Source organism: Pseudonaja textilis, chromosome 6 (assembly GCF_049901715.1).
Source record: "Pseudonaja textilis isolate UNSWEBS1 chromosome 6, rPseTex1.2, whole genome shotgun sequence".
NCBI classification, from domain to species: Eukaryota; Metazoa; Chordata; class Lepidosauria; order Squamata; family Elapidae; genus Pseudonaja; species Pseudonaja textilis.
This window is the reverse complement of record NC_141995.1, coordinates 11,946,036-11,961,628: the sequence shown is the minus strand read 5'-3', so window position 1 is coordinate 11,961,628 and position 15,593 is coordinate 11,946,036. Positions and strand designations below refer to the sequence as shown.

At 38.4% G+C, this 15,593-nt stretch overlaps 1 protein-coding gene across 11 annotated transcripts in view; it reads right to left on the bottom strand.

Annotated features, from left to right (window-relative positions):
• Positions 1-15,593, bottom strand: part of PTPN13 (protein tyrosine phosphatase non-receptor type 13) — a 169,013-nt gene that overhangs the window by 30,894 nt on the left and 122,526 nt on the right. For 7 of the 11 annotated variants that reach the window (XM_087935863.1, XM_087935865.1, XM_087935864.1 and 4 more), the window contains exons 22-26: positions 14,445-14,576; positions 11,432-11,877; positions 8,948-9,079; positions 5,191-5,284; positions 449-534 (exon numbers count right to left, since the gene is read on the bottom strand). In XM_087935863.1, the coding sequence (XP_087791989.1) occupies positions 449-534; positions 5,191-5,284; positions 8,948-9,079; positions 11,432-11,877; positions 14,445-14,576 (890 nt within the window). The remainder of the gene's footprint in view (positions 1-448; positions 535-5,190; positions 5,285-8,947; positions 9,080-11,431; positions 11,878-14,444; positions 14,577-15,593) is intronic. The other 4 variants (XM_026698356.2, XM_087935867.1, XM_087935871.1 and 1 more) reach the window with 1 other exon arrangement.

Genomic DNA, 15,593 nt, shown 5'->3' with positions numbered 1-15,593 from the left:
TTTGCTTAATAACCATATTTTCAAACCCCACACTTCTGGGATAGCTCAGGACAAGCAGTCCAACACTACAAAGGCTTCCATACAAAGTTAATTTATTGGATTATGTCAGGTATCCTCAAGATATAGCTTACAATTATGTTGAGATGCATCTAATGTCCAATCTTTGCCTTAATAGTTGTCTCAATAGCATGAAAAGATGGTTATCTTTATCAACTGATTCACTCTTTGAATCAAACTGGTAAATCAATGGGAGTCTCTGAATTATCAGCCAAGCTTTTGTGCTCATACACAGATATATATTTTAAATAGAATTGCCTTTTTTCAAGGGGAACAACTAGAGTAAGCATTGCTGATATGACTGAGGATAAGTTTCAATATGGATTCCTGTTTGTTCCTGGGATTATAATAATGTAAAATGCCCACAGTCAAGATGACTGTCATTTCCTACCTGGCCAGTATTTCTCATGATTTCCACAGCCTGTTTATGTGTTGCTCCTTCCAATGTGATCCCATTAACAGAAAGCACTCGGTCACCTAACAGCCAACAAGAGATATTTATAACAATAAAAAGAAGCAAAGAGGTAGGTCTGCCACAATCTTTTATCTAATTCAATAGTCATTTATCTGAGCAAGGCATTTACAGATCAAGAGTACTTCTGAATCTGAACTCTCATAATCAAAGCTGGACTGCAAAACTTCAAACCACCACTAGATAGTAGCAAAATGGGCAGGAAACAGAAAACTTCACTGCTTTGCTGTCATCTAGTGTTCAACCAGGTATAAGCAGGCCAAATTTGGTAGCTATATTTAAAAGCAGATATGATTATGATAATCCCAAATGGTTCCAAGAATGTAAAATTTGAATACTTAAGATTTTTTTAAGAAACATTGCTGAAGCTAACTTGAAGCACTGATTTATCAAACTCAAATGAGTGGCAGTAGTTTTCCAGAGTGTCAGATGGTTTAATATAGGACAGACTATGTTCAAACCATGGGATCTTCCAGAGCTATGGTCTCTATTTGAAGCTGCCTTTCACAGAAATGCTATTTACATCAGAACTGTCCTTTCTGACTAGGAGTGACTCTTTCAGGCAGAATTTTTCTACACCTACGTAGAAATTTTATGTAGAACCTTTTGGATGCACCACAGATCCTCTACCGCTCGGCTGTGGTCCCTCTGACTATCTACGATGAATAATAGCATTAACGAGGGATCTAGTTTGAGCTTCTTCAGTGACAGACCGAAATCTGCAACTGTGTGCAGTTTTGATCCGTGCTTGCCGCTGGAGCATCCTGAGCTGGCTGGTTTCGGGGCTAAGCCACACCGTAGAGGTGGTGAAGAGAGGGGAGATTGCCAGCAAGGTCAAGCAGAGCTGCATCTCTCCTCCCCAGCTGGCCATTATTCTCTTTCTCGAAGGCGATTGCAGCGGTGGTCAGTAATAGCCACCTCAAAGAAGAACTTGACTGGAAAAGAATGTGCAGGAGGAAGATAAGAAGAGAAAGTTTTTGGCTGATCAGGTCGAACTGGAAAAACAACAATACAAAGTACCCTGGAATTTGAATTATAAAGAACAACATTGTTCCCAAAGAAGACTTTGAAGCTGCAAATGAGAGAGGGAAGGGAAAGGATTTGGGTTTTTTTTTTGCTTTTCTTCCCTATATTGACAACTAAGAGATTTAAGCAAGAAATTGGCAAAAATCCACTTTGACATTAACAGGTATTTAAGCTGAAAATAAAATGTCAAATGGATAATAAAGGTTTCTGGATTCTCAAAAACTTTTAAAAGAAGGAAAAAAGAAAAGGGTAAGATCTAGAAAAAGGGAGGAGTCCACCTGGAAGTGAAAGGAATTAACAGTGAAACTTTAACAAGATTCCTAAAAGATACATTTTAACTGAAACTTTGTAACAAGAGAAGAGAACTCCAGGAAGAGAAAGTGGAAAAAAGAAGCAAGAAGAAACAGCTTTGGATTATTTGGATTACTTGGTGATTTTTGGATTTTTGGCTATTGGATCTAAAGGACTAAAATCAATTGGGTGGTTGTTTAAAAGTTTTTAAAATGGTATCACTCTTGGAAGAATTGAGAATGGAACTTAAAAATCAGAAAGAAGATGCACAAGAAGGAAGAGGTTCTTTTGGTTTCGTATTTCAATTTTTAGAAATGGAGATCCTGAACTATGAGAAACAATAAATGCCTGTAGAATTTGAAGGGCGGGACAAAGAAGAAGCCATCTTCAATGACCAAGTATTTCTATGTGGGGAAAAGAAAGGAAAGGAGGTAAAGAGAGTGAAAAATTTAAGATCTAAAAAAACAACTCAAAAAAAGAATAGTTTGAAAAGTAATTATAGCATTAGGAAGAAACAGAAGAGAGGATTACAGAAGAGAGAATCAGAATTAGAGAGAGAAGGGGTCAAAAAGGGAAGGGAGAAGAAGAGGGAGAAGAGGGAAAGGAAAAGAATTATATAAAGGACAGAATCAGGACATAGAGAAACAGGAAAAACATACAAGACACAGAGATAATGGGTGAAAACTGAACTGAAAGGGGAAATCTGCAAGGGTACATAAGACAGTATTGTTATATTAGAAATAGAAATGAACTTTGAAAATATGAAACAAGTGTGATTAAAATGTAGATAAAATACTCATTGTATTGTAATGGAATGTTTAATAAATAAATGAAATAAAGAGAATGAAAGGAAAGGAGGGGAACATTTTAATTATTATAAATGTGTTATAAAAATTTAAGCGAAGAGAAATATGAAAGAAACATGAAAAAAATTATGGAAATATTATAAGTGTTCCTGGAAGTATGATATCCTATTGAAAAGGAATATTAAAGATGTCAAAGATTATAACTAACATTAATGATAGAGCTGAATAGGAATAGAATAGGTATTTTATTTATCATTGTTACATATATATATATATATATATATATATATATATATATATATATATATATATATATATTTGTTTTCTGAGGTTCTCGGGTATTTATATGTAGATCTTTGGTTGTTCGGTTTTCTCCCGCGTAAGATTTGAAGTATCTAGGCAACGTTTCGATGAAGTCTCATTCATCATCTTCAGCAAGATCACAACTCTCTAGCTCAAATCCCCCAGCAACTAAAACTAACCTGAGCACAACCAAGCCCCTCCTGAACAGAACACGCCTCCAACCAATCAGAACACGGCTAACCCCCAACCAATCAGAACACAGCCAAACCCCTACCAATGAGAACACACCCCCACCCAATCAGAACACAGCCAAGCCCCCACCCAATCAAGTTCCACCCCACTGGCAGTTAAAAGGAGGAAGCAGCTGCAATCTCCATTACTCTGAGAAGCACAGAGCTGGAGACAGAAGCCTGAAGATGATGAATGAGACTTCATCGAAAGCGTTGCTCTAGATACTTCAAATCTTACGCGGGAGAAACCCGAACAACTAAAGATCTACATATATATATATATATATATATATATGGATCTTTGTTGTTAAGTTTCTCCAGCAATCAGGTCTAGGCAGCGTTGATCATTCATCATCATCAGCCTCTGTCTTTGGCTCTTGCTTTTCAGAGAAAAAGCAAGAGCCAAAGACAGAGGCCTGATGATGATGAATGAGACTTCATCAAAACGTTGCCTAGACACTTTGAATCTTACGCGGGAGAAAACCTGAACAACCAAAGATCCACATACAAATACCCGCGAGAACCTCAGAAAATATATATATATATATATGTATGTATGTATGTATGTATGTATGTATATGTATATGTATATGTATATGTATATGTATATGTATATATGAATGAGATAATTAAAAATAAGATTGAGAAAATTAAGGGAAGGGAAAATTATTGAGAAAATGTTAAAAATAGTAATAAGATAGGGAATAGAACACAAAGATGAATATGAAATTGAATTTGTGTCTGTATGAAGAAGTGATAACCTGGGACCATACTTTTCCTAAAAAAAAGAAATTTTACTTGTATTATGTTTTGTGAAAACCCAAATAATTTTTTTATTAAAAAAAAAAGAATAATAGCATTAACTTGCATTTTATTGTAATTTTAATGTGATTTTATATATTTATTCATATATTTATGGTTTCATTTTAATGTTGTAAGCCACCCAGAGATGTCAATCTATGAAAGTATGCTTATTCTTGGTACTTGGATGGGCTGCAAACAAATTTAATAAATCAATTTAATAAATAAGCAAACAGACACATCTTCCATTTTGTTCTCTGAATAGCTGTGTTAAAGACCTTCAAATGAGACAGGGAGGTGTGATTCTGCAATCTGTGATAGTCGTCCTGGCAGAATCCACAGAATTGTATAACGCTAGAGAAATATATGCCAGAATTCTTAAACGTGGATTATCTATCTATCTATCTATCTATCTATCTATCTATCTATCTATCTACCTACCTACCTACCTACCTACCTACCTACCTACCTACCTATCTATCTATCCATCCATCCATCCATCCATCCATCCATCCATCCATCCTATGGTGATGTCACATTAGACAGGAGGTTAATATAGTACAATTAGTACAATGCTAATACAGAATGGTAGTTTGGCTGCCTAAGACAGCTAACCATGTTTGGTTCACAGTCGCATGCTATTCATAGTGCTATACAGGAGGGTGAGCTAGCTCCACACCAGAAAGAAAGATGAGTGGCTTTCCTGCAATGTCATCCAGGGCCCCCTCCCTCCACCAAAGCCATTTCTCAAAAGGGTGTTGTTACTGGGAAGGTCCAGCACTAGCAGGATTCACGAAGCACCGGTTCGTCTTCCCACCAAAGTGGTACCTATTTATCTACTTGCATAGAACATGCTTTTAAGCTGCTAGGAGGGCAAAAGCTGAGGCAAGTGATGGGAGCTCACCCTGCCACGTAGTGCTAGGACTAAAACCGCTGGAGTAAAGCCTATCTCCAGCATTATTAAGCCACTGAACCATCATACTCTTTAAACATGGATAATGTGAAGTTTGTCAATTATAATGAAATTAAGAGCTCATTATCCAATTCCCCTTTGTTTCTGATATTCCAAGGGATAGGGCAAGGAGAAGACATTTGGCCTTGTGACCCCATTTTGTCTACTTTCTGCCTACTAAGGCATCTTTTTTGAAAGCCTAAGCCTTCCACATTTTGATACTTTCAGCAGACGAATTACCCTGATACTCACCTTTCTGAATCCTACCATCAGCTTCAGCTGCTCCCTTAGGAATGATTGCCTTCACATAAAGTCCTCCATACTTTACACTGGTGTTCACGCCACCCTACAGATATAAAAAGGCATTAATACAGCAGTTCCCTACACTTAAAAGCAGCAGTAAATGTTAGAAGCTATCATCATGCATCACCTTCTTGAACTTCCTTTCAAGAGACACTGTCTAGTACTGCACACAGTGAGTGCAGGGGTGGGATCTGACCGGTGTAACTACCAGTTCGTGCATGTATATCATTGTCATCTAGCTGCCTGGACAGCTGAGCAGCACTGCACGCAGGTGCGCAGCTGTTGAAAAAGCACTTTTTTCCTGCTTTTTCAACCGCAGCTTTGTCGTGCAAAGCAGCTGGGGTTGAAAAAGCAGGAAATGAAGGTCAGGTAAGAGCCCCGGTGGGCGGGTGGGCCAAAACAGCAGCAGACATAGAACTGGTTCTATGTATGCTCTCTGTTTGCTGTTTTTCAGAGCAACCGGTTCTACAGAAGTAGGCAGAACCGGTAGAATCCCACCCCTGAGTGAGTGCATACTTCTAAAATAAGTTGGTTATCATTTTCTAAAACTGGAAACAAATTGAACTGAATTTAATTAAATACTTTATTTGGCCAAGTATGATTAGACACACAAGAAATTTGTCTCCAGTACAGAAACACTCAGTGTGCATGCAAAACAACAGAATAATAATACCAATAAAAGGAGAAGTAAATAAATAAGAAGGATACATAATAATACTACAGCCACACTACATTGGTTAATATACACAGACATTAGGCAGCAGTGAGAGAATTCGATGTTTATAAGGGCAACAGCACAAGAGGAAAATCTGTCCCCGTGTCTAGTTGTTTTGGCATGCAGTGCCTTATAGCTCCATCAAATACAAAATGAAATACAATAAAATAACATGGAAGGCCAGAAATGCCATATAAAAAACTTCCTGCATGCCAAGAAAGACAAAGTGGAATGATATAATCTTTTTAAAAAGTTTAAAGCCCTTTGCATTGTAATCAATGAATCTTTGACGTTGATTATGTATCAACAGAAATAACATATTGTGGATATTCTGCTTTTTGATCACTAGAAGGCACTCCTGGGATGCCTGAAAAATTCATTTAGCTTCTTTTGTTTTCTTGCTAGGGTGCCAACAACCTGTACTTAAAAAACACTGTAAACCTGGATAAATAACTTACAGGTCTCGGTAGATTTACTGCAGGGATGAAAAGTTGAGCAATCTGTTAGGAGACTGTAATCATGAGCATAATCTCCATGTAAATTAAGTTAGTTCTGTATGCGGGGAAAGTCACACTAGTGAAGAACAAGGATGTCACACATAAGCAAATGGAAATTCTGACCCGTTTTGCAAATTAGTATGTCCTTTGTAAACTATGATGGCACTATTTATTTTTCATTGTTTAACTGAATCCTCTTAGGCTGCCTTTCTAGCGTTGCACTGCTATTTTCTCCCTTATTCTTATTGCCATGTATATATACGTACTTGCCAACATTTGGGGAAGTTAATTACAGTTCCCATTGCCATAAAGATTAACCTCCAAGGTGCTATAAGACTATACATGTTTGCTTTATCCTGGGCAAATTGGTATTTCCTGCATTTAGAAAGCAGATGCATTCACTGTAAACACACATTTTTATTATAATCCTTCATCTTGGCTTCAAATATTTATTGCCTCTGTTGACTACTTTTGATTTGTCTTAACTTACTACACGATTCTGGATGTACCTTGTTCCTTTCTGTGACACATCCCCGCTCCCTTGCTATTTTAAAGCTTCTTTGCATGTACAGGAATGCTATTTTATTTATTATGCAGAAACAGTTTTTCAATTAAAATAATAATGTCTACAGCCTTCCATGGGGGTCACTGCCTTTGCCTGTTATTTCCTTGTCAGCGGTTTTGCTACAACGCACAATACTCCCTATTGCTGTGCTCAGCTCTTTTACGGAGCCAGACAGTTGGCCAATGGAAGAAGGCAAAAGCTAGCAGAAAACTTACAACCTTCCCTTGCCACTTTTTTTAGGGTAGAAAAAGAACGGGGAATGTCTTCCCTGGCTATTGTCTATATTGGGGATGGCACAAGAAGCAAGTAAGATGGGTGTAGGATGGAGGCAGAGATGTTTGCAACTGAGGATGAAAGTCTGATCACAGAAAGGAAAAAAATGTAGGATTGGACAGGAAGAGGACCTGAGGACCAGGAAGAACAACCCTCCATGTGCTCGCCAGAGGTAGCCTGACTGTCATTAGGTACCGAGATGAGATCCTCAGACCCCTTGTGAGACCATATGCTGGTGCGGTTGGCCCTGAGTTCCTCCTAATGCATGACAATGCTAGACCTCATGTGGCTGGAGTGTGTCAGTAGTTCCTGCAAGACGAAGGCATTGTTGTTATGGACTGGCCCGCTTGTTCCCCAGACCTGAATCCAATTGAGCACATCTGAGACATCATGTCTCTCTTCATCCACCAATGCCACATTGCACCACAGACTGTCCAGGAGGTAGGGGATGCTTTAGTCCAGGTGTAGGAGGAGATCCCCCAGGAGACCATCCACCACCTCATCAGGAGCATGCCCAGGCATTGTAGGGAGGTCATACAGGCACATGGAGGCCACACACACTACTGAGCCTCATTTTGACTTGTTTTAAGGACATTACATCAAAGTTGGATCAGCCTGTAGTGTTTTTTTCCACTTTAATTTTGAGTGTAACTCCAAATCCAGACCTCCATGGGTGCTAAATTTGATTTCCATTGATAATTTTTGTGTGATTTTGTTGTCAACACATTCAACTATGTAATGAACGAAGTATTTAATAAGAATATTTCATTCATTCAGATCTAGGATGTCTTGTTTTTGTGTTCCCTTTATTTTTTTGAGCAGTGTATATATATGTGTGTGTGTTTTTAAAGATGCACATTACGAAGTGTACACTGGGGTATGTGTGTCCTTAATGCTCTCTATGATCTTGTTTTTTTTTTCCTTGAAAATGTTTCATTATCTGACTAGGTAACATCATCAGTGAAAGAAAGGAGTAGGGTTTGCTCTCTGTTTATACACTAGTAGCTTGCCCTGTCAGTATTGGTGGGAGTGGTCTTAGTGGTTGCTTGATTAGGCTGCTGTTTACTGTTAGCTTGTTAGTCTGAATTGGTAATTCCTTGATTAGGGCATTGTTTACTTGATTGATGGTCTATTATTACAGAGTTTCCATGAGATTAAGACCTAACTGGAAAATAAGCCCTAATGCGTCTTTTAGAGCAAAAAATAATATAAGACTCGGTCTTATTTTGGGGGAATCACGGTAATTGTGGTGTTAATCTCTGCTTATCTGGCGGTTGATTGTTGGAGAGGAAGTATTTTGGTCTTTTTGTTCCCTTCTGGCTTCTTGATTGTCTCTTTGGAATGAATATAAATATTGTTTATGTCTATGTGTCTGTTGATGGCTGAAGTCTACACTGCAAGCATTGTTAAGTTTTGCTATTTGCGGGAGAGAAAAAAGTCCTGCACAAAACTGATTTGTTTTTATGTATTCAGTTGCCCTGCACAGATCTTTTAATTATACCCAGGTTAGCATAACTGCAGAGTGGTTAAGAAAGATAAAGAGTAGCAACAAGAAAGTACTTGACAAGTGTCTCTTTCAAGTCCACTGCTTCTCTGTAAATCATAAATTTGAACAGGTGACTTTGAGCGGAGAAAAAAGATAAATCAGCTTAAAACCTTGTCAAACAGTACCGTAACACTTATGCCCAAGCCATTCTCATTTTTGACCAGTTTGACTTCAAAGATATCTCCAGGTTTAAGAGGCATTTTAGAATTCACGGAGCTGAAGAAATTCACCAAAGAAGGTTCCTTTATATAAGAAGAAAAAAAAGGCAAAAAGGGTACCCTGTTAAAAATAATGTATGATACTGAATTTACAAGTAGCCCATGGCAAAGTTATTTTTTCATCAACTGTGAATGGTTGCTAAATGAAGCAGTTGCTGGACAAGGATTATCTGTACTGAGATAACGAAGGGAATGAAATAGAAAAAAAAATCCCACATACATAGAACACAATGATATATATCAAAAGAGCAATATAATTAAATATAAGCATATTCACCCCAGTATAAGCATATGTACCCATATCTATATGTGATAAATAAAGATAAGATGTTTGGGATACAGTGGCCAATGCATTTACACAAACTAATTTTTATAACAAAGGAATCAATATGCCAATACTTGTGCAGGTGAGGAAAACTTTGCTAAACTTTGCTAGCATGCTATAATCACATAGTGTCAGACTCCAAAAACCAAGAAAGACACATTGTGATTCTTCTAAGTGGATTTTTTAAATATTACTCCTCATCCACAAGCAGAATCCTGCCAAACTAAAACATGCTAACACCCCCATAAAGCTTATGCTGTGGGAACTATTGGAGAGAAGCCATCTTTACCCTCTTTTTTTCACACAAAGTATCTGAACTGTCTCTTGCTCCTCTGGAATACACCCTCTCTTCCTGAGAATCTGGACTCAATTCCACCACACATGGACAGATGTTCAACATAACATCATGTGGCCAGAAAGTTAATCAGCTGACTTAGATCTGGGAGAAGGAACAAGGACAAGTGACAAGATGTATGTGATGACATGATGCAAATACCGCTACTTACATACTCACATCAGAGAGAAAAGTATGTAGAAGTAGGATTTGTATCATGATGTCGTCACCATGCATGTTGTGAAGAATTTCAGATTGTTGCAATCACCTGTGATCTGACTAGAAAATAATTTACATGAATTATTCAGGAAAATTGATTAGTTTAAATTACACTCCTGGAAAAGTCTGGACATTTTGAGAGGGTTACACAGAGGCAATTTTTCTATATCACTTGTCTCCTGGAGTTTTGCAAGTCAAGGTGGTTACTCTAAAATTGGTAGCCTAGAATTTGCTAGATTGTGGCTTGTGGCTACATATCGTGCTAAGACAAAAATGGTGGGACTGGCTTTGCTTTATGAACCCTGTCACTATGGTTTAGGGCAGAGATGCACAACTCCTGTCCACTCAAAAGCCTTACTAAACGTTTCACTGTAGCTCAGCTAAGAAATTATGGTAAAACAATCCACTATAATTTTTAATATAATTTGTATCTGAAGTGTGGTGTGTCAACCCATCCAGAAAAAAAATCCTTTTGAGTCGGACCCATTTGTGAGATGGTGGTTGCCAGGCAATAAAGATAATCCGCCCCCCCTTTTAATGTCCTTTATTCTTTCCCCCTTTGCTTCTCTCCAATTCTCTTGAGGATTGAGCTGGATGACTTCTCATACCAGCAACCTTCTTATGCGAGTTTGCTGCTGGCAGTGAATTGGCTATTTATAGCTTTCAGTACAAGCGAAAAGCCACCAATTTGTGAACACAGAAATCACTACAGACAACTCAGAGAGCTGCAGCAAGTCAAGGATCAAAGAACAAAAAGTCGCATAAATAAATCTTTAGGAGCCAAATTCATCACAATAAATTGGGCTATCAGATCTGCAAAAAAACCAGACTATCTCTAGAGGTTTTATGGTAGAGATCTGATAACCCTAACAATAACTCATAAAAACATTGTGACTACCAAAATGTTTTCTGTCTAAATATTAACTAGGTTGGTGTAAATGAGTAAACCTCTCTCCTTCATTTTCTTTCTTTCTTTCTTTCTTTTTTCTTTCTTTTTTCTTTCTTTCTTTCTTTCTTTCTTTCTTTCTTTCTTTCTTTCTTTCTTTCTTTCTTTCTTTCTTTCTTTCTTTCTCTTTCTCTCTCTCTCTCTCTCTCTCTCTTTCTTTCCTTTCTTTCTTTCCTCCTCTCTCTCTCTATCCTTCCCTACCCCTCTCTCTGGTGATAATATGAACCATGTATTTTACCTTGAGAAAACCTTGACCACAAATGTTAACTTAAGAGCATGAGCAATTAGCCAACAGTACACTGGTACATAACACCCTGCACACTATTTCCTTTCACCATAACAAATCTGCTCTAATAAACATTGGGTCTTTTTGACTAGAGCAAGGGTCTTCAAACTTGGCAAGTTTAAGACCTGTGGACTTCAACTCCCAGAATTCCTGAGCTAACGTGACTGGAAGAGGAATTCTGGGAGTTGAAGTCCACAAGTCTTAAGCTGTCAAGTTTGAAGACCCCTGGGTTAGAGGGAAAGCCGTACAACTGAAATGAACGTTACCTTTTTCAATGCAGTTTGCTCCTGGCTGCTGGAGTAAGTGGCTTCATCCATGTCAGAATCTCCTCGGTCAGAATAGTCAGGGGTCTCTGCCATGCCAGTCAGCTTGCTTTTGTTCAGGTTGGCCTCTGAAGAAGATCCATTCCTCTCACTGCATTTGGGAGGGCCCAGGAGTGGATTACTGCAACGTTGCAATTCCTGCTGGTCATTGACATGGTGGCCAAAGCTGTGGTTGGTTTGGCTCTGGGACAGGCTAGCACTCTCAGTCCTGGAGTCTTGGGAGCTGAGACTCCCACCCCATTTGCTCGAGCAAATACCGGATAAGCTTCCGGAGTTGGGTCTCCAGTGACTCACTGGCCAGTTCTGCTCCTCTGAAGAGGACTCAGCCTCATGGTCTGCCATCAAGGAAGATTTTTTAAAATATCCCTTTCTTAGGAGACTGGATGTTCCTAAGGATAAATGGAAACACCAATAATAAAGTTATTATCACCTGTAAAGACACATATGTGACAAAGATCAGTATTTCTTAACTACAGCAACTTTTAAGATGGGTGGGCATTGCCTCCCAGAATTCCTCAGCCAATATATTGGTTTTCCTCTCTTGCACATCTTGTTGTTCTATCCTGTTTCCCTGAAAATATGACCTATCCTGAAAGTAAGTCCTAGCTTGATTTTTACATGTGTGCCCAATATAAGCCCTACCCACAAAGTAAACCCTAATTAAGATCCCGCCTGCTCCAGAGTGCACGGGTAAAAATTAAGCTAGAGTGGGGATGGAGCTGCCCTACTACTTACCTTTGGACACTTGTAGTCAGGCCTCGCACACCCCAACACCTGCCTTGCCGGCCCATTTCTTCTGCAGCCAGCAAGACTGGCAAGGCTTTCTTGAAGGGCTCTGTAGCCGATAACAAAGCTCCGGATCAATCCAGAGCTCTGTTATCCACTTTTGCTGGTTGCAAAAGAAGAAGTTCATGAAGGCCTCTGACAGCGAAAAGGAGGCCGGGCAGGGGGGCACATGTGAGGTTAGTCAGTAGATGACATCTCACCAAAATAAGACCTGGTGCCTTTTGTGGTGGCAAAAAAAATATAAGACAGGGTCTTATTTTCGGGGAAACACAGGTAGGATTTATTATTTCCTGAAATTGTTAACCAAAGCTCTCAGTTTTAGTCTAACTATGGAACTATGGTTATTAGTAATAGAAGATCCTAAATCATGACTTGGTTTGGCTTAAGTTTTTTTCCTCTGGTCCTGCTAGCCATTATTTGTTGATTCACTGTAATAATTAATCCAGGATAATTATATCTTGCATGAGGGTAAGGGACTATATGAAATAGAAATGTATATATTTGCACATATCTCTGAATCAGCCAAATAAATTCCACCCATGCTTTAGTTTTTGAGTCCAAAATCTTCCTTCTAAAAGGAAGGGTCAATAAGAGAATTTATAAGTCTGAAAACAAATATAAATTAGAACTACCAGAAATTTGGAAAACCAGAGAATTTCAGTATTAATTTTACTCCAAGTCGATAGAGATCTTTCATGCTTAGAAAGCACATGGGACTTTTTTCTTAATGGCATTTCAGCTGGCTATGAAAATAATTTGATCCATCTTGTCTATTTTGTCTTGATATGAAGATTTTAGTTGCTGTAGTTCTAGGTGTTTGTTTTTCCACTTTTATTAATTCCATTCTTCTTCTATTTTGAATGTTATTGTATGTTTCAAATTATTACAATCTGCCTTGGCAATCCCACATCCCTACCCTCGTCATCTGAGCATAGAGATGAGTTCAAGTATTGGGATATACAAAGAAAAAAAACAATAACAGAATGATTCCATCACCTTGAAAGAAGTTCTTCATCCCAACTGTCCTTTCAGAATGACCTTGTTCTTCCCCCCCCTCTAATTTTCATTTGGAACTGATTTTATCAGTTGATTATGTCAGTTGTTAATTGTCCAGATTTGTACTATAGAACCTATAGCTAAGGGGCTACCTATAGACATGGTAACAAAGGCTGTACAGTGCTTTTGAACAGAAAAAGGGACTTCAGGACAGATGGGGGTATAAATATTGCGCTTGCTTGAAATTCATTAAAGCAAGCCTGTCTTTTCCAGCAATCGTTAATAGCTGTGGAGGACAGCTACACAAGCTTATCAAGAGATAGCTGCTTTTGGAGTTACAGGAAGTTCTCACCTTACAACTGGTCGTTTAGTGACTGACTTATCTGAAAAAGGGAACTGATGATCAGACATTTTGGGTGCTCAATATCACATGATTACAGCTTATGACAGATTTGTCAAAAATTGGCACTTACTTCCAGTGTTTGGCAAAATTGTGCCATAGTGAACACTGGGTTCACTTAACAGTGGCAGCATTCTCACTGATGACTGGTATTCTCACAACAGTTGTATTCATTTAATGAGCCTTGGTGGCACAGTGGTTAGAGTGCAGTACTGCAGGCTACTTCTGCTGACTGCTGGCTGCCTGAAATCTGGCAGATCGAATCTTACCAGGCTCAAGGTTGACTCAGCCTTCCATCCTTCCGAGGTGGGTAAAATGAGGACCCAGATTGTTGAGGGCAATATGCTGATTCTGTAAAACGCTTAGAGAGGGCTCTAAAAGCACTCTGAAGCGATATATAAGTCTAAGTGCTATTGCTATTTCTACCACCGCCAAAAAGTCATAAAAATCAGGTCAGTCATGATTTATGACCATTATGACTTACATCATAATGAGCAGACTACATTATAGTTATTTATTTTATTTTATTATCAAAATTATTGGCTGCCCATCTTACCACTGGGTAACTCAAGGATGACCTGACCAGGTAGGTGCTATGTTCCTGCACTATTTTTTCTAAGCCAAAGCTCTGCACAGTGCAAATAGTGGCTTATTTAAGCACGCTTGTACAGAAAAGCATCTGGAAAAAGCAAAATACTGAACAGAACAGAAAGAATGGCAGGTTACTATATATGAATTGTTAACCTGGAAAAAAAGTTTTATTTCGGGAAATACCTTTAACTGACCCATCCTTAGGTTGAGAAACGACAAGGGTCACATTTTCTGGAGCATGCTCAATAATTTCTAAAGCTGCAGGATGGCTGACCCCTTCCAAACTCATGTTGTTTACTGAAATTAGACGATCTCCTACATAGATGGATTAAATCAGAAATTAACAACCCAGAATAGAAGTTTCTAAAACATACTATATCCTCTACTGATATTTCCAAAGTTTACCATTCATTGCATTGTGCAAGGAAACATTCTTCCAAGCATGAATGTTATTAAACTGGAGCAGCAAAACATGGTAAACTCACTATGAAATGTATTACACATATTAGTAACAGAAAAAATAATATATACATGATTAATTTCCCATATAAGAAGCTGAAATTCTCCAATCTTATATAGAATAAGAGTTCCAAAAGTACAGTTACCAGGACCAGTATTTGGTATATCAGAATGATGCCTCTTTATGAGACTAGTAGAATGTGTCCTTCTACAGGCAACTGGACTTTCTTGTTTTTTTCTTTGAAGATGTTTTGCTTCTCATCTAAGAAGCTTCTTCAGCTCTGACAGGATAATGGGAAATGGAAGGATTTATATTCCTTACCGACAACTGGTCATTTGCATCCTTTTAGAGGGTCGTTGAAGCACTTGGAAGTTTATTTGTGTCATCAGGGTCACCTGAGTGGTGCTCCTGGTTCCTGTAGTCTGCAAGTTTTTTCTCTGGAAATCCATTCCTACTCCCAGACCATTCAAAGTATTTTCATCCCAAATTGTATAGCTAAAAGTCTGTAAAGATTCTCAGTCGTCCAGGTCATGGTTGTCCCAAAAGTGCTTTTTTCAGGAGGCCATTGGACTTTATTTTTTCTTTGAAGACATTTCAATGACCCAGAAGAAGAAGCTTCTTGGATGAGAAGCGAAATGTCCTCAAAGAAAAAACAAGAAAGTCCATCCAATTGCCTCTTGAAAAAAGCACCTTTGGGACAACCATGTCCTGGATGACTTAGAATCTCTATAGACTTTGTGTCCTTCTAAAGACATTGTCACTTTTTATCACAGAATTTGACAAAGAATGGTAGAGCTTGAAAGAATGAGCAGTATAGAATCTATCTTGCAGATTACTAGTGTTCAGTGTTTCCAGAAGAGATTCACCAACTC